At 41.0% G+C, this 18,346-nt stretch overlaps 3 protein-coding genes across 4 annotated transcripts; 2 read left to right on the forward strand and 1 right to left on the reverse strand.

Annotated features, from left to right (window-relative positions):
- The first annotated feature begins 201 nt into the window (after positions 1 to 201).
- On the forward strand, positions 202 to 4,058 carry LOC135595199 (putative respiratory burst oxidase homolog protein H). Its single transcript, XM_065085811.1, has 14 exons — positions 202 to 651; positions 725 to 887; positions 970 to 1,018; positions 1,092 to 1,205; positions 1,283 to 2,089; positions 2,158 to 2,253; positions 2,318 to 2,433; positions 2,513 to 2,615; positions 2,703 to 2,791; positions 2,961 to 3,111; positions 3,185 to 3,322; positions 3,401 to 3,529; positions 3,615 to 3,693; positions 3,770 to 4,058. The coding sequence occupies exons 1-14, from the start codon at positions 294 to 296 to the stop codon at positions 3,877 to 3,879; spliced, it is 2,502 nt and encodes an 833-aa protein (XP_064941883.1). The 5' UTR covers positions 202 to 293; the 3' UTR covers positions 3,880 to 4,058.
- Positions 4,059 to 5,018: 960 nt separating this feature from the next.
- Positions 5,019 to 8,201, forward strand: LOC135595201 (uncharacterized). Its single transcript, XM_065085814.1, has 2 exons — positions 5,019 to 5,159; positions 7,771 to 8,201. Exon 2 carries the CDS (start codon positions 7,794 to 7,796, stop codon positions 7,959 to 7,961), a length of 168 nt encoding a protein of 55 aa, XP_064941886.1. The 5' UTR covers positions 5,019 to 5,159; positions 7,771 to 7,793; the 3' UTR covers positions 7,962 to 8,201.
- Positions 8,202 to 8,543: 342 nt separating this feature from the next.
- On the reverse strand, positions 8,544 to 12,679 carry LOC135595200 (protein CANDIDATE G-PROTEIN COUPLED RECEPTOR 7-like). Of its 2 annotated transcripts, none has more exons than XM_065085812.1 (2): positions 11,195 to 12,679; positions 8,544 to 8,754 (listed from the first exon to the last, which is right to left on the reverse strand). In XM_065085812.1, the coding sequence occupies exon 1, from the start codon at positions 12,566 to 12,568 to the stop codon at positions 11,213 to 11,215; it is 1,356 nt and encodes a 451-aa protein (XP_064941884.1). In that variant the 5' UTR covers positions 12,569 to 12,679; the 3' UTR covers positions 8,544 to 8,754; positions 11,195 to 11,212. The 2 variants fall into 2 exon arrangements, with proteins under 2 accessions (XP_064941884.1, XP_064941885.1); XM_065085813.1 differs by having other exon boundaries at positions 11,179 to 12,679.
- Positions 12,680 to 18,346: the final 5,667 nt, after the last annotated feature.

The following is an 18,346-nucleotide window of genomic DNA, read 5'->3' on the forward strand; positions in this document are numbered from 1 at the left end:
ATATGTTGATAAGCTCCTTTTTCTTTACTGAATCATCTCAGATCAATTTAAAATATCCAAAACATAATTTAAATTATTTATCATATTTAGGAAATATCTCCGTCAATTTCCCACCCACTCTCTCTCTCTCTCTCTCTCTCTCTCTATCATAGCATCCTTAAAGCTCCCATCTTTTGATTGGTTCTCTCCCACTCGCACATCTCTGTAACGCGGTGGCGCATATAAAGTGAGGACAGCGGCAAGCGAGTAAATATCCAATCTGACATAAACCATTGGGAACAGCGCACGAACACATGGACATTCCGCTTGATGACCGTCCGACGCATGAGCTGGAGAGCATCATCGTCGCCCACGGCGACCAGATCCAGCCGGCTGCTTCCAATCCCCCGCCCCCGAGAGCATCCGGGCCGTCGGGGAGCCTCGCCCGGACCCTGCTGTCTCAGCCATCCAAGATCATGGCCGGGGTGCAGGGGTTCGCGTCCCGGGTCGGCGGGGATAAGAGGCATCCCGGGAGGACGACGGCAGCGTCCGGCGCCAAGGGGCTTCGGTTCCTCGACAAGAAGGCCGGCGGCTGGAAGGCCGTTGAGAAGCGCTTCGACCAATTCGCCGTCGACGGCAGGCTTCCCAAGGAGAGCTTCGGCCGCTGCATCGGTGAGTCTCTCTTGCTCGTCTGCCGGTACACGTTCTTCAGCTTAGTCACCTGGTCGGGGTTCCCTTTGCCAAGGCATGGGCGAGTCGCAGGAGTTCGCTGGCGAGCTATTTGTTGCTTTGGCAAGGAGGGGGAACATAACGCCAGAACATGGCATCACCAAAGACGAACTGAAGGAGTTCTGGCAGCAAATGACCGACCAAAACTTCGACTCTCGGCTGCAGATCTTCTTCGACATGTACTCAATCATTCTCTCACCATAAACTGCTTTCAGCAGCACTGAATTGACCATCACATCATCTGCTCTGTCAACACAACAGGTGCGACAAGAATGGCGACGGGAAGCTCTCAGAAAACGAGGTGAAAGAGGTACCAATCTTCCTAAACCGCTCGATTGATCCCCCATCTTCATGTTCTCAAGTACCGTTGTTTGTCTCCTCAGGTCATCGGTCTCAGTGCCTCAGCAAATAAGCTTTCCAAGTTGAAAGCGCATGCAGCGAACTACGCTGCTCTCATAATGGAGGAGCTCGACCCAGACGGTCTTGGCTACATCGAGGTAAAAGAAAGGCAAATTTCTTCGATCAGTAGAGAGTAATCACACAAGCGCTTACTGGTGACGACCTTTCGCTCCAGATTCGGCAGCTGGAGACATTGATTCGAGGGATGGTGAGCTCACAGGTAACCGAGAGAACACTGAAACGTTCACACGGGCATGCAAGAAGGATGATACCGAAGCGATACAGATACCCGGTCAACAGATTTGTGGGCAAGGCTACAGATTTCGTTCTGGACAACTGGAAGAGAATATGGGTTTTCTCCCTCTGGTTGACCCTGAACGCCGTCCTGGCTGCGTGGAAGTTCTACCAGTACGAGAGAAGAGCAGCATTCGAGGTGATGGGCTACTGCGTCTGCGTAGCCAAGGCTGCGGCTGAGACCCTGAAGCTAAACATGGCTCTGATCCTCATCCCTGTTTGCCGCAACACCCTCACAAGGCTCAGATCGACTTGCCTCAGCTCCGTATTCCCTTTTGATGACAACATCAACCTCCACAAGGCCATTGCACTGGCGATCACAATCGGGACTCTGGTGCACACTCTTGCTCATGTGACCTGTGACTTCCCGAGGCTGATCACATGCCCCGAATCAAAGTTCATGAGACTACTGGGACCTAATTTCCACTACAAGCAGCCCACCTATGCATCTCTGTTAGCAAGTGTTCCCGGGGTCACTGGTATCCTCATGATCATCATCATGGCGTTCTCCTTCACTCTGGCAACACACTCTTTTAGGAGGAGTGTGGTGAAGCTACCACCGCCCCTCCACCATTTAGCTGGTTTCAATGCGTTTTGGTACGCTCACCATCTCCTGGCCGTCGTTTATGTCCTTCTGATCGTCCATTCCTACTTCCTATTCCTCACCAAGGAATGGTACAAGAAGACGGTAGGTCATGATGCTTTGTACTTCGGCATGGAGCAATGACACAGACTTAATTACCTGCATTTGCGCAGACATGGATGTATCTTACGATTCCCCTCCTCTTTTATGCCTGTGAGAGATTGATTCGGAAAGTTCGTGAGAAAAGCATTGGCGTCAGCATCGTTAAGGTATGCTGCTCATAAATATATCGAGATTTAGAGGTATTCATGCGCTGATGTATCGATCATACAGGCAGCTATATATCCAGGCAACGTCCTTTCGATACATATGAGGAAGCCACCAGGTTTCAGATACAAAAGTGGGATGTACCTGTTCGTCAAATGTCCGGATGTCTCACCTTTCGAATGGTATCAGCTTAGCTTCAGATTGAGTTGGATTACAGGGTTGCATTTCCTCTGCTCACCTTCTTATTGATGATTTCAACAGGCATCCGTTCTCGATCACTTCTGCACCGGATGATGAGCACTTGAGTGTTCATATCCGAACCCTGGGAGACTGGACGACCGAGCTAAGAAATCTCTTCGGAAAAGTTGGTTTAAGTAGAAAGATTGTTCTTGATGTCAGGCAAGATCAGATTGCAAGTTCATAGTACTTAGCAGAGATCTTCTTGACGCAGGTCTGTCAGGCGCAGGTTACTCTGAAGAAGGCTAATCTGGTGAGACTCGAAACCACAGTCGTCGCAGATGTTCAATTCGACGATGCAAGGTGATGAGAACTCTGCATTATTAGAAGTGACATTTGATAGCAGATAAAATTTTCCCAACTGCACGAGAAAATTTCCTCAACAAAGCAGCGTTGTGCAGTTGGAAAACTCTTATCTGCTATCAACATTAACCATGAGTAATCCACACACTCTCTCTGTGTGCTACTTCAGATTCCCAAAGCTCTACATTGATGGGCCATATGGCGCACCAGCTCAAGACTACAAGAAGTACGACATTCTTTTGCTCATCGGATTAGGAATCGGTGCAACTCCATTCATCAGCATCCTGAAGGATCTCCTCAACAACATAAAGTCCAACGAAGTATATACCACATTCGCAGACATCGACATGCACTTGCATGCACTGTTGGTTGACAAGCTCAAAACTCATGCAGGAAACACACGACGCAGCTGCAAACTTCATCCAAGGAAATGGCCCTGGAAGAGCTTACTTCTACTGGGTGACCAGGGAACAAGGATCATTTGAATGGTTCAAAGGTGTCATGAACGAAGTTGCAGAGAGTGACCACCATGTACTAATTAAGCATCACTGCTTCCTTGAATCCATTTCTCACAGAACTACAATTGACAGGAAATGGTTGGATTTGCAGAATGTCATAGAGATGCACAACTACTTGACGAGCGTGTACGAAGAAGGTGATGCAAGGTCAGCCCTCATCGCCATGATTCAGTCACTGCAGCACTCCAAAAGTGGCGTTGACATCGTCTCTGGGAGTCGGGTAACTAATTGACCATCTATAATGTAGTGATTCAGATAGAAGAAGAAAGATTGATCCGTTCTGGTTCCTGACTCATGCACGACAGATACGAACACACTTCGCGAGGCCAAACTGGAGGAAAGTGTTCTCGGACTTGGCCAATGCCCACAAAGATTCTCGGATCGGTGAGCTTTTCTCGAATTCTTAGCATATGTCGTTGTCATCTTCACTTTCTGGATTCCTGACATGGGGGTGTTGCAGGTGTTTTCTACTGTGGATCAGCAACTCTTACAAAGCATCTCAGGGAGCTATCACAAGAATTCAGCCATGACAGCGCCACTCGTTTCGATTTCCACAAGGAGAACTTCTAAAGCAGAGACCAGATGATGTTGATAGGCAATTTATTGTTGTATACGAGACGAAAAAGGAGTAATTAAGTAGTACAGTCCTGTAAAAATCTGTGTTGGTTGATGTTCCGGTGCATGGTAAAGATTAAGAACAGGTGTGAAGCAATAAGGAATGATTCACAATCCCCAACTTGATTCCAGGATGACTCAAAGCGTGTTCATTTACTCCATCATGCTATATTGAAGCAATGCTATTTGGTTTATCTTTGCTTAGAGTTCCTGCTCACTGGTCATAATCGCAACTCTTCCTGTAGAAAGTACCTTCAACTGATATTGAGTCGGTAAGAAAGTAAGAAGCCTCTCCTGCAGGCCGAATTCCTTTTGAATAGATGCCGTTCTCCCGAGCGAGTGCTCACTTTGTGTGCTTTAAGGATTGAGTACAAAAGACTGAGCTTGCGGATCATCTGCAGCATACAAAAAGTGAGAACTATGGGATCTACCAATACATTGTTAGCAGCTCTCGGGATGTGATTTACCTTCAGTTTGCCAACAACCAAAAAAAGATGTCTCAAAAAGACATCATCGAAAAAACAAGGGGATGAGGTTTAAGCCTGTACAAAACAGACATGATATCAATCTTCTTGCCCTATATACATAAATATTGAGGTTAATTATAAATTATTTATATAATAATTATCTTTAATATTTTGATTCTTATTTTTTAAAATTATATTGAAATCTGTATACTTACGAACGAACGTAAAATTTGAGATGGTTAAAACGATAATTTTATAAAATTAAAAATTTAAAAATTGATGAAATATAAGAACTCTCATTATTTATTTATTATGATGTAATCATAAATTTTTTCTTTGGACGTAATAAGATGTTCAAATCATTTAAAAGAATCCTCTTAAGAAATTATATATTTAATCCGATGATTGGATTCTTAATGTCAACGCAAGCCGAAAGAAACTGTGGGCGAGAATCCAACATGGGTCTTGGTTCCACATATCGGATCGGGTTTCTAAAGCGTCGGATCGAATCCGAGTTATCCCGGGTCTGATCCAACTCAGATCCGTCTACATCGGCCAAGTCCGTACCGTGCCTTTGTCGATCCGCACCGAGATCGATGGTTCCTTGTTGCGGTAGCAAAGCCCGTTCGCCCATGGAAGGCAAGTGAGCAACCCAGGGAGGAAGGGCGACAGCCATCACCACCAGTGCTCCCTCTCTCGGGGTCTCTGCCTCTGTACCGTCTCCGCCTTCTTCGGACCAGCTGCACGGTTGAGGAAAGCGACGATCAGGTGAGACGTTGCTCGTGTTTGTGTTGACCTACCGTGCCGTTTAAATTCTTGGTCTTCGATTGAATTCTTTTTCTTTCCCGAGGAATGCATCTGATTTGTGTTGTTTCTTTTCTGATCAAATCTTTGTTTGATTGGGGAAAAACGAATAAAGAAGTGATCTTGATCGCTGTGCGAGAATAGACTCAGCCCTAGATTTTAGCGCATCGATTAGGGTTCTTCGTCTTTGACGAGGTATAAAGTAAAGACTTCGGGCAAGGAAAGCCATCTAGAAGACGATTTCCGTGGGGTTTCAAGCAATTATCTTTGTCCTTGTGAGGAGTATCATCTATTTGTGCTGTCTGCACGGGGATCGTAGGTGTGCCTGTGTCTAGGACCTGTGGTTTTCTCAGACATTGGTTGTAGTTGAAGTATGCGCACTTGCTTCTCATCTCTCCTAAAGGCTACGAAGATTAGAAATCATATGAACAGTTTGCAGTGATCTTTGGTTACGGTGTCGATGTTCTTGCTGATTTCAGACCTGGTTGAGGGTTTCAGGTTTTAGGCCACTCATTGACAAACTTGTGATCAAGAAAGGTGGCACTTTGAGGCTTTTGATGGAATGGTCATCGGTGTCTTGGGTTTTGGCACAAAACGTATTCGATGAAATGAACATGGGAATCTGATCACCAAATTAGTGTAAGAATCTCTGAGAGCCTCTGATATCACGAAAGATGAGGAGAATTCTATGGCCGGCTGCGTGCAATCAACCAATACCAATGGAAGGTTTGATGATATATTTTGATGCGACCTTTGTCATCTCTAAGGTGCTCGACAGAGATAAGGTGGATCGTCTACAGCTTCAACTCGTGAAGGTGGTGGAGATATGCTAACGTTTGATTTGAACAATTTATAGGATGTTATGCTTGCATATAGGATGCTTGGGTTCACGTGATCAGGATTACAATAGGGATCACATTGTGATCTAAGATCAGGATGAAGATTGGAACCAGAATCATTTTGGTCAGATATGTAGAGCCAAATAGAAAGTTTTAAGTGAAAATTATCTAAAAGAAGATCAAGATAGGAAAAAGTGTGTTGTGTGCTAGAATTTCTAGGATATATTTTTATACATGTTTATGAAATTTGATGATCCTTATGTGTGACTTACAAATGCGATGGCATCAACTTTCTCTTCTTCTCTCCACCGGTTATGGTGGCATCCTACAGCCAATTCTAGTAGGATGCTTCATTTACTTTGGGTTTGGAATGGCTTGTTGATATGATAGTGTTGGAAGATTTTGTTTAGAAAGAGGCTTTTCTCTCCTTTTTCTTTCTGTTCTCTCTCTGTTTCTGTTAATCTCACCTGGCTCTTCCTCTTTTCTCTTTTCCTCTTGCTTTTCTTCTCTCATTCTCTCTTTCTCTCAACCCTCCCTTTTCCCCTCTCTCATTTCATCCAACGCAACTCAGAACTGACTGCTGCAAGTGACATGCTGGCAGCCATTTTTTTGCCCACTCCTTTTTATGCTTTTATTTTTCCCTCTTTTTGTCTTTGTGGTCGGCTCTTCGGTCGCTTTCTGTTATGTTCTTGTTTCCCTCCATTGATCTGTTCCTCGGCAGCAAAATCCGCACGGAACAGGGTGAATCTGACTCCCGGTGAATGAGAGTGGAACTGGTAGTATTTGGTAGATTGTGAACCAGTCTTGATGTACCATATGGAAATTGTTACACTCTATTTTTCCAACCTCCAAAAACAGGTAATGGCTGTTTAGATGTAACACACATGGTGGTATGTTCTTGGTCTGATTGTGTCTAATCAGCCGGTAAAAGTTTCGTTGTTCTGAAATTACCCCTAATGTGATAACTAATGGATATTGATTTGTTATATTTAGCAATGATAGTTCTATACCTCTTTTAACTTAAAAAGACCACTTCAAGACAAAGCCATATAAAACTTTTTCCTCCAATTGTTTAGCTGTTTCAATGAGGCAATGGAAGATAAGAAATAAAACAATAACCTATATTGTGATTGTGGAAGAGATTACTGCTAAAGCAAACTCATTTAAGAGCTTGTCCAATGCTATTAGAACCCGAAGTATTGGTGAACAATAAACTCCAACAGTAGAAATCTGAAGTTGTTCTGTGCACGTTTAAAGCATCTGCTCGTTGCTTAGTAGTCAGAATTAGTGTTAGATAGTATTGTTCGAAAGGAGATTTCAATACATCTTTGGGAATATTCCTTCACTGTTATAGCATGATTAAGAACAACTCCGATCGATATGATATGGAAGTTAGTAGGGCAAGATTGTTCTATTGGTTAGTGCTCTTCTATAGGAAATCACCAGCTAGCAACAGCCCTCCAACTTTTCTTGAGACTAAGGCCTTTGTGATTTTAGAGAAACCTCATTTCTTATGATGAATGACAACTTATCTACTACGGTCTGGGGTCCTACACAACAACCTAAAGCCATTTTTTATATTTATCTATCATCTTTTTGTTTTCATAATTCTTAGGTACATTTGATATGTCATGTTCTTATGCACATACATGCAGTATAGTTAGTACTGTGAAAGCCACCATCATGATATTTTCCTTACTCCCATTCAGAGATGCTGACTCTTCCTTTTCGTTTAGGTTGCACTGCAGAGCGGTGCAAGATGGGGATAATAAGGAGCAGCTTCTCATTTCTACTGGGAGCTGGTTGCGGTATTTATGTTGCACAGAACTACAATGTCCCCAACGTAAAGAAGCTCATCAATACTTATATTTTCGTGGCGAAACACATAGAAGAAACCTACAGGAAGCCTAAGAAAGACGAAGACTAGTCACAAGAATTCATTAGCTGAAGTCATGCCAATAAGGCCGATTATGGTCCACATAACAATACTTTCTTTGGTGAGCACATGTACTTGTAAAAAATCGTCGTCACCTCACGCTTAGTTTCAATGGATACTTAGCGCTTCATTGCGGCTCTTCTCCTATGAGGTTTTGTGGATGGAAGACCTTGAAACTTAAATGTAGCAGCTTATTTTGTGTGGATGAAAGATTTGTATGTTTGCAGCTCACCGGGGCGGTTTATGTGGATGATTCTGTTGAAAGATAATAACCACTTGCAACTCAAGAGAGCTCATATAACATTCCAATTTATTTTCACAGGAGTCTACAATCATTTTAACTTGGATGAGATTTCAGTCTCTTGGGTCAATGATTCATGATCAATAAAGTTATTTGATTAGTTATCTTGTTACGGAAAGTGGACTTGCCTATCTTGAATCTGAATCAGTGATACAGACTCAATAAGCTTATGGGGTCAAGTATCTTGAATTTGAATCAGTGATACAGACTCAATAAGCTTATGGGGTCAATTATCTCATCGAATTGAATCATATCGTGGCATAATGTCACAGTTAGTTCAATCTAACTTGAAAAGGACCAAAAACAACCAATAATGTAACACATTATCAAACTGTAAACATAAACTTGGACTAATAGAGAAATCTACCTCCAACATAACACCAGGCATTCATATGTATTCTCGAACCAACTTCTCAGAAGAAGAGGCAGCACAGAATCCATCAAACAAGTATAGGAAAATTCATCACCCTTGGGATAGCACATCTGCATTTTAAATGGTAGTTGCAACAATTTAGTTGGATAGAAAAATCCATCAAACTTCCCTCCAACTTTCCAGACAAAATTTACAGACAAAAAAAGTCATGTTTAGTAGCTGCATTTTACCATGGTCACAATATAAGAATCAGAATTTGTGGGTGTAGTATACAAATTTTGACCAGTATCAATAAACGGCATGGCACAAAACGTGTGCTATGTAAAGCAACATGAATCATGGCAGTGGCATGGCAGACACTATATAAATTTTATTTCTATCCATTGCTTGTATCTGATTTTTGCCAACTCAGATCTCCTAAAAGACTACATCTCAACTCCACTGGAATAGTCTGACTCACCAACCATGCATCAAAGTAAGCATACCTTGCACCTTGCAAGTAATACCAACTAACTACTTTGTGGTAAACCAGCTAAAAGATGTAAAATTTGAATAAAGCATTTAGAAAGAATGAGGACTCACTTGATGGAACATTATCAAAACATGGTAAAAAAAGGATTAAGAGGAATATTATCACAGATGAACAATTACTACACCAAAACCGTAACAATGAAATTTTTGTAGCGGCACCTAATGAATGAATTAAAATAAAAAATTTGTTGTGCCAAGTAAAGATGAGTTTTCCATCAACTCTGTACAGTTCACAACTTTCTGTGTTTGATGGTAGCATGTATCTATTCACGAGCAATCCAGTGGTGAAATTATAATAATTTTCTGCAATAAATCTTGTTGGTGATCTCTTCGAATGATTTTATTAGTTTTTACATTGACCAATCCTCTGCATGATAATACGAGAAGCATCAAGGCCATAATAGGATGTCAATATATTCAAAGCTGCAGGTGGATTACTTTTGCATCTTTTTTATGACAATTATTTAATATCCTTGTACTAAATAATAAAATTGATGTTTTATAAGTATATCAAATTACAATAATGAATTATTTACCATTGCTTTTTTATTTTTCTACTATACTATTTTTTATCTTCTTTATTATAGTTTCAATGTAATTTTTTAGAAGTTAGATATCTTACAGAACACTAAGGTATAAGAGTTTTTAGTATATAATATTTTATTTCCTCAAATTGCACTTTATTTTTAATTTTGTGCTCATTTTATGACTTCTTATATTTCTTAAATTTTAGATTGTTTCCCTGGCAATTCTGATCCCGCCAATCCTCCAATTAATCTTGCCAATTTCGATTGTATCATCTCTAGATGATTTTGGTCCTGACACATATTTGATGAGCTCTCCATAAGACTATTAAACAAGACAGCTATGAATTCACAACAAGCTCATGCTAACCAATTCAAATCAAACTTCCAGTGCCTCTAGATTCTTTTTTGGTCATTGTCACACAAAAAAATCATTTGTGAGATATATGTTTCAACTTAATAACATATTTAAAGAGGTAGAATAATGCTAATAGTATTTCTAAGATCTCCAGGCATGCAGTCAGAAAACAAAAACAAAAATAAAAAAGAATGTTTTAAATATCTCCAACAACATTAAAATAGACACATTTCTAGAAACCATTCCTTTCTCCTAAGGTATATATGAAAATGAAAAGATTGTTTAATGATGGCAAAGTATTTGTCCCATTTCATACCTGTCCTAAACTTGTAGTTAATCTTCTAAAATGATGCTACCCTGGCATATTGGTATTCCCTTTCTGGGAAGGCTCATCTGATCTATGGAAAATGAACCACAATTAGAAAATGAACCACAATCCTCTTCTCTGTCTCATTTACTGAAGGTACCCCAATTAAGAAAAAAGTTAGCATATGCTTTAATAATGCAAACTCCTGATTTTATCTGATCCGCTACAACCTAAAAATCACTGTACAAGAAAGATAACCTGTTTCTGAGTTCCTAGAGCCCTCTCATGAGCTCTCTTATACTTATTGACATGTAATAATCTGCTCACAACACTAATTGTGTCTGACTACATATTTGGCTAGTGATATCTATAAATACCTATGTCTTCTCTTGACAATCCAGGAATGCAGAATTGCAATGCAATTGGGAACATGGTCTGTTAACCTAATCCATATGATAACCAGCTGAATTCATATAATGGCACACTTTATGTCCAACCCTACATTTTTTGTCTAAGCAATTTGTATGAATCTCCATTTTTCTCCTTGCCAATTCAGGCAAAACCTAATCATGTGATCAGTGTATGCAAGAGTTCGTCTCAGTAGTCCACAATGCTTCACATCTTATCTGCAGATATTTCGTAGCCACCAAGATAGGAGAGAACACTATGAAAACTTAGATTCATAAGGAAAAATAAGATAAGCAGAGCAATGGATAGAGCATCCAAGATTCTAATGGACCATAGAAAAGTACAAGAACTGCTAAGCCTTTTCACTCTATAGAATAACATTACTAAATAAGAATAGAGACCACACCAGGAAGCAAACATACAAATGAATCTGCAGAGTTTCAGAGCTCGAACTCTTCCTCGCGCAACACCATTTCCGCAGCCTCTTCCTCTTCGTCATCAAGCACGAAGTACTGATTCTTCTCCACTGGCTTAAACATATAAAACATGAAGATGTAGAAGGCAAGGCTCGCTGTCTCTTCAGCCGCCACACTGACCCATCGGTACTTGTAAGATGCAATCGTCTTTAGCGCATAAACCACAATCCTCGTGAAGTACAGATACCCGATCACCACAATGTAGAACTGGCGGAAAAGAGAGAGCTTGGCGAGGTTCCTGGCAGCCTTTCCATCGGTCTTTGAGGTCTCACGGAGAGATCTAATTGACCAGATGATAGGGAACAAAATGGCGCAGCAGCAGATGACATCGATGAGGAGGAAGACCTGATTCCAGGTGACCCAGTCCCGGATGAAGGGCCCGGTCTCTCCAATCACGACTGACGCGATGTTGGCGATGACCTGAAGAGGGATCACGATCATTAGCACCTTCTTCTCTCGCTCCTGGAGGAAGGGCTTGAGGAAGGACCAGCCAGTGCCGATGAGGACGATGACGGTAAACAAGAGGACGCCTTTTAGGAACTGGAAGAGGTAGAAGAGGACGTCCCACCCGTGGGGGGTGCCAGTCTGGCGAATGTAGTGCTGGTCCTCAGCAGCGAAGACAAGGTTGAGGGCCTTGGTGAGGAGAAGGCCGGCCATGAGGTGGTGGATCCGGTGTGCGGCGAGGCGGTTCTTGAAGAGGGTGAGGTAGATCCAGACGGCAAAGAAGGCGATGTAAGCGGCGGCGAAGAAGGTGTAGAGGGAAGGAACGGGGGACTGGCCGACGGAGAGGAAGTCGCGGGAGCCATCAGGGCGGGCGTTGTACATCTCCGTGAAGACGGACATGGAGACCGCGGTCTCGGGGGCACAATTGGCGAAGAAGAGACTGTACTCGTCCGGGAGGGAGACGGGGAAGGAGCGATTCAAAGCGACGGAGGAACCCGGGGAAAGCTCGGCAAAGGTGAATAGGAGGCGGACGTAGGTGCTATGAAGCACGCATCCCAGGTTGGGTCCGGGGTTAGGGTTAGGGTTCGAGCGGTGATCATGCTGGGAATCGTAGGCCGCCTGGATGAGGCTCTCGTCGGAGAGGAAGAAGAAGCCGAGGAGGGCGGGGTCGGGGGTGCCGAGGGCGGAGGAGACGGAGACATCGGAGACGGCGATGGTCACCTCTCCGCGAGGGGTGAAGCCGAACTTCTCGAAGAGGATGGTCGCCCGGGAGTCGGAGGAGATCTTGAGGTTCTTGATCTCCGCCAGGGACGAAGAGATCGAAGCGAGAACGACGAGAAGGAGCGGGAGAAGATGAATCCGTAGTGGCCTCGCCATGGAGATCAAGACTACACCTTCGCGACCGCGTCGGCGAGAGAGAGAGACTCTCGATTGAGTGGAGACCAGCGAAGACTGCGAGATGAAGTCGGTGGGCGAAGGCGCGGTCTATTGTCTTCGCTCTTGAGCTGGTCCGGCAAGTGGTCCTACGCTAATCTACAACCGTCAGACAGACTTTAAGATTGATGACAGTTGCCGAGGGTAAAGCTTTACGTGGAGATCGGGCGAAGGAATAAAGTTTTGGGGCAACGGAGACTTCATCGCAAAGCAGTCAATAGCCAGTTATTCTGCACTTAAGGAATAACGTAAGAAAACAAATGATGTGTATATGGCTTCAAATTTAAGAAGCATAGATTTAAATTGATTAAGGGAAAGGTAAAAGACGCCTAAACACCTTAACTATATTATTTAATTCACATATACGGTACCAAATTGGATCAGATATATGAAGTAATAGACCTCACGAGAGCAACGTGGGAGCTGAAACACCAGCCAAGACGCCCTGCTGAAGCCTTATTTTTTCAGCACAACCAGGGCTAAATATGCTACTTCAAGATGGTGTCTTCCACACACAACCAATTTGACTATGAATAGTCAACTATCTCTCTAAATGATATATTAATTTTAGATAATATAATAATAAGTCATTTATTCGGAACATCGGACCGATTCGAGTAATTGGATGAGGAGGACCCGATCGAGCCACCAAAGACCCCGTAGACTCGGTTCCTAACGTTCTCGAGCGAGAACCACATCACCTCCCCTATTATAGCGTCGAAGTTCCTCAGCATCGTCTGACGCTGCTCGTAGAACTCCGAAAAGGCATGCACCACCATTTGCATTACTGCCTCCCTTACATTCTCTCGCAATCCCCGTCCCCCATGACCATCCCGTTAAATTATGTGACTCTTTATAATTAGATAATATATATATAATAGAACTAATTGGATTCTGATGATAGATATTGACTAATAGAAAAAAAAGTTCATATTATAATATGATTCCTTAGGGGATGTCCTTGATGGAAGGAACTCTCCTAATAATTTATTCTAGACCCTTTGCTTTCGCTTATATATAGACATTACTTTTAGGGACTAAATGATGTATATCATAGAGAACACAGTTGAGAAATTATAGTTTCTCTCTCAACCTCCCTAAATCATCAATAATAGTGGTTCAGTGAAAAATTAGGAAGAGAGGAGAAATAGTATCTAGTTGTCCTTGCAGATTGACATCATTGTGATATTCGAATCCGGGGGACAGCGCATTTGCAGTTCACATAGAAATCTTTTCAGATGATATTGAAAGGTACAAGTCGTAAATCCGGTCTAATATTATTTGATTTCAATCATCGCATAAAAGTTTTTTCACATTACATATGACATATCACAGATTTTATGCTTACAATTTGTATTAGAGCCTAAATTCTTAAGATCAAATATATTAGATTTATTATTTTTATTTACGATGCTTAAATGATCCATATATTTTGTCGATTTAAACTCCTATCTTTTCTATATTGCTGCTTACTTGCGAGCGATAAAAGATTCTTTGTAACGCAATCTTTAATGATCATGAAGCAATGACAATTGCTGTGCCACACCATTGCCGACCTCGATGTATACGGTCGCTATGGCAGATCTACTAGTGGCAGTGGTTACGCTGGGCAACATGGGCACTGCAATAGCAACAGTGACCATGAGTGGTCGCTAGGCGAATAGTAATACATCGCAATTGACCACGCATCGCGGCGGCCATGCTAGCGACGATAATATTAGTGAAGGATAATATTTTGGAAAGAATTGACCGCACATATCTCTAAGGAAAGAAATGAAAGATTAGGAAAGGATAATATTTTGGAACATTTAGACTTCACTGATTTTGATATTTGTATAGATTGTATTAAGGGATAGCAAACTAAACATGCAAAGAAAAATGCCACAAGAAGTAACGAACTCCTTGAGATTATTTATATTGATATCTACGGACCACTCCATATTCTCTGCTTTAGTGGAGAAAGGTATTTCATTACATTTATAGATAACCTATCCAGATTGCTAGTCATAGGTGCCCTATAAGCCAATCACGTGAGTGAGGGTATGTATGACATGATATGTGTTAGGATCGAAATTAACACTAAGACAAAATCATAAAACTCTTTTCATTTTAAATAAATTTATAAAATTTTAAAAAATATTTAAAGCAATCACTTTTATATGCTAAGAAGTATGTTCAATTGTATCTACTATAATCCTCAATAATTACAAAGTCGTATTTACTACCTTCTAGACTTGTTGTATCAATTGGTCTAAATAAATCTATATGGATCAATTGTAGTGGTCTAGATGTGCTTATTGATTCTTTAATTTGAAACTACTTTTTATTTGTTTTCTTAGTTAGCATGCATTATAAACTTTGTCTTTGATAAACTTGTTGCGAGGCATTCCTCTTACAAATTCTCTAGTTGAAATTTGAGAGATTAGTTTCCTACTAGCATGACCTAATCTCCTATGCCAAAGTCATACATCATCATTTAAAGCCAAAAAATATATTTCATCACAAAAATTATCAATATTAATAATATACACATTATTATGTGTTAAGGCAATCATAGATCTATTTTTGTGTGGTATTTCAATTATACAAGCATTAGATTCAAATTTGATGGTATATCCTTTATCACATAATTGATCAATGCTTAGTATATTATGTTTTAAACCATCTACTAATAACATGTCTTTAATCAAGAGTCTTAACTTATTACATATGGTTCCTTTGCCAATAATTTTTCCCTTGTTGTTGTCTCCGAATGTGACATATCCTTCGTCTTGGCTAGTGAGCTTAGAGAAGTGTGTTGGATTTCTAATCATGTGCTTTGAGCATCCACTATCAAGGTATCATCTCTTGCTCCTAGCTTTTGATTGTAAATATATATATAAGAAAGAAAGTTTTCTTTTAAATACCAATTTAACTTTGGGTCTCTTATTAATAGATCTACCTATCTTAACTATTAGCATTGAGTTATTCATGGTTGCTTTAGGAACTCAAACTAATTTGTGTGGACTATACTTTTTAAATGAATATATATAGGCATAATGTCCAAATCTACCATAAAAATTATATTTATTTCTAGTGAAATATGTAATGTGGATCCTTTAACGAAGATAGTTGGCTTTTGTTGAGTGTTACTCACAAAGCTAATTCCTTCCTTTCTATGAATATAACCCTTATTAGCAAGGATCATGTTTAAAGATTTATTATTTATTTTATTTTTTTTTAAATATTTTTTATAGTAAAATATTTTCTTTCTTAATTGAATCTAACTTTTCACACTTGGTGCAATGAGCTAATATACAATCATCATGCTCATTTTTTTATTTTTTAAATTCACTAGCAAGAGAAGCATGATCCTTTATTAATAGTTTATATTTTTTACTAACAAATTTAAAATCATCAAATACGTCATTAAATGCATTGAATAATTCATGTAAGATAAGGAAGATTCGTTTGAGTTATATACCTCATTGTCAAATATCATTAATTTATAATTTATAACTTCTTCTTTGTTGGTTGGCTCCTCATCTTTAGATGGACTTGAATCATCCCAATTTACTTTGAGTGCCTTCTTTTTCTTTAGTAGCTTCTTTTTCACTTAGGGAGATTTGTCCTAGCTTATTGCATTCATAGCATATCACCGTGTTCTTTTTGGATTCATTTTTGTTCTTAGTATCTTGTTTTTGTTAGGATCGGAGCGGCACTAAGAGGGGGGGGGGTGAATTAGTGCAGCGGATTAAAACTCATAAGTTTGAAAATGATTTCGTAAATACAAGGAGATTTCGTTTCGATAGTAACTTGAGTAGATGAAAACCGAAAGCTTGCAGTAGTGTAAATAATAATTTCAGGAAAGTAAGAACTCACACATTCAAGGAACACGCCAATTTAAAGTGGTTCGGTCAAAATGACCTACATCCACTTGCGAAGCCTTCTTCAAAGAGGCTCCCAACTTCCACTAGCAAATCACTTTGAAGGGGAAGGACAAATACCCCTCTTACAATCTTTTACAAGTGGTTCACACTTTTACAATTTTTCAACGAGAAAGAAGGAGGTGAACACTCAAGCAATTGAAAAACAAGACTTGCTAAAGACTTTGCTAAGACTTTATCTCAATTTCTTACTCCTCAAAAGGTTGTGTTCTCTGCTGAGAATTGAGTGGTATTTATAGGCCCCAAGAGGATTCAAATTTGAGCTCTAAAATTTGAATTCTCTTGGCTTTCCGAGGCTGGCGGTGCCACCGCCTGTCGGTGGCGGTGCCACCGCCCGACCTCTCGGGTGCTGGGCGGTGCCACCGCTCAGTCCAGCGGTGCCACCACTCAGTTCTCAGGTTCTAGGCGGTGCCACTGCCTACACTATTTCAGCTCACTGGTTGGGCTCCAAACTTGGCCCAAACCAGTCCGAACTCGGGCCTAATTGGCCCCTACTTAGGTTATAGGATTAACACATAATCCTAACCATAATTAGCATACTAACTACAAATTTAAAGACATTTCCTAAGCTATTACAAAGTCCGCAAGTCAAGATTTTTTCCGACTAGCTTCCGGCGGTCTTTCGACGAACTCTCGGAAACCATTCTGCGGACTCCCGGCAAGCTCCTAGACTTCACGATTTGATCTTGGCAAGTTCCAATGAGCTTCTTCGGCAGGCTCCGATCTTTCTCAGTGAGCTCTGCGAACTTTCCAACGAGCTTCCGAAAAACCCTTCGGCAAGCTCCCTACTCATTCTCGGCTAGTTCCGACAGCATTCCCGACGAACCTTCGGACTTCCGTCAAACTCTCGAACTCGCAACGAATCATTCGCGCTTGACTCTGACACTTTGTTTTGCTTTATGTCTTCATCATTATCGTAGTTAATCCTGCACATACAAGCCAAAACTCTACTATGATCTAGACAATTATTACGACGCGAATTGACATTCTGTTGCCCGGCACGTCATTGGTTGGCGCTTCGTTTGATTCTTCAGTGCATCGTCCTCTCTTGTGGCTTGTTGCCCAATCGGCGGTTGACCTCCGCAACCCCGATATCCTTGGCGCAATTCCGCTCTCCTTGGCCCGATGCCTGACGTCCGAAGCGTTCTGCCGTCCAATATCCTGACATGATCTCCTCCGGCGCAACGCCAATTCCTCTTGCTTTAATTGTCTCATCCTGATCGAAGCAACCTACGTCACTCAAAACACAGATTAAATCATAAACACATATCAAGTGGTTTCATTATCAAAATACGAGATTCAACAATCTCCCCCTTTTTGATGATGACAACCACTTGATGACGGAGTTGACCTGAACTCCCGGAGTTTAAACAAACTCCCCCTATCAATATGGCTTATTGATAGAAACTCTTGGATTCAAGAATCCAAGCAACATGTCATCATAAACTTATGCATAGCATGTCATGTCATCATACTTCTCCCCCTTTGTCATCAACAAAAATGAGAAGTTCCTACTCTTATGTGTTTAGTGATAAAAAGTTTCATACATTGCATGAAAAACATAGTATCAAATTTTATCATCATGCAATCTAGCAATTAAAGATGTGTAAGTTTAGCATGTTTGCTTTTCTTGAGATAACAACTAATTGCTTCTCTTTAGACTACAAGCTAGCAATTTTCATGATATGCAAGTTTCAAGCTAGCAAATTTTTGCTTCCTTTGCAATGTTTGAGCTAGCAATTTTGCTTCCGTAACAAGTTAGCATGTTTTGTATTTTGAGATAGGCAAGATAGCA

The sequence above is a fragment of the Musa acuminata genome, chromosome BXJ1-10 (genome assembly GCF_036884655.1).
Source record: "Musa acuminata AAA Group cultivar baxijiao chromosome BXJ1-10, Cavendish_Baxijiao_AAA, whole genome shotgun sequence".
NCBI lineage: Eukaryota > Viridiplantae > Streptophyta > Magnoliopsida > Zingiberales > Musaceae > Musa > Musa acuminata.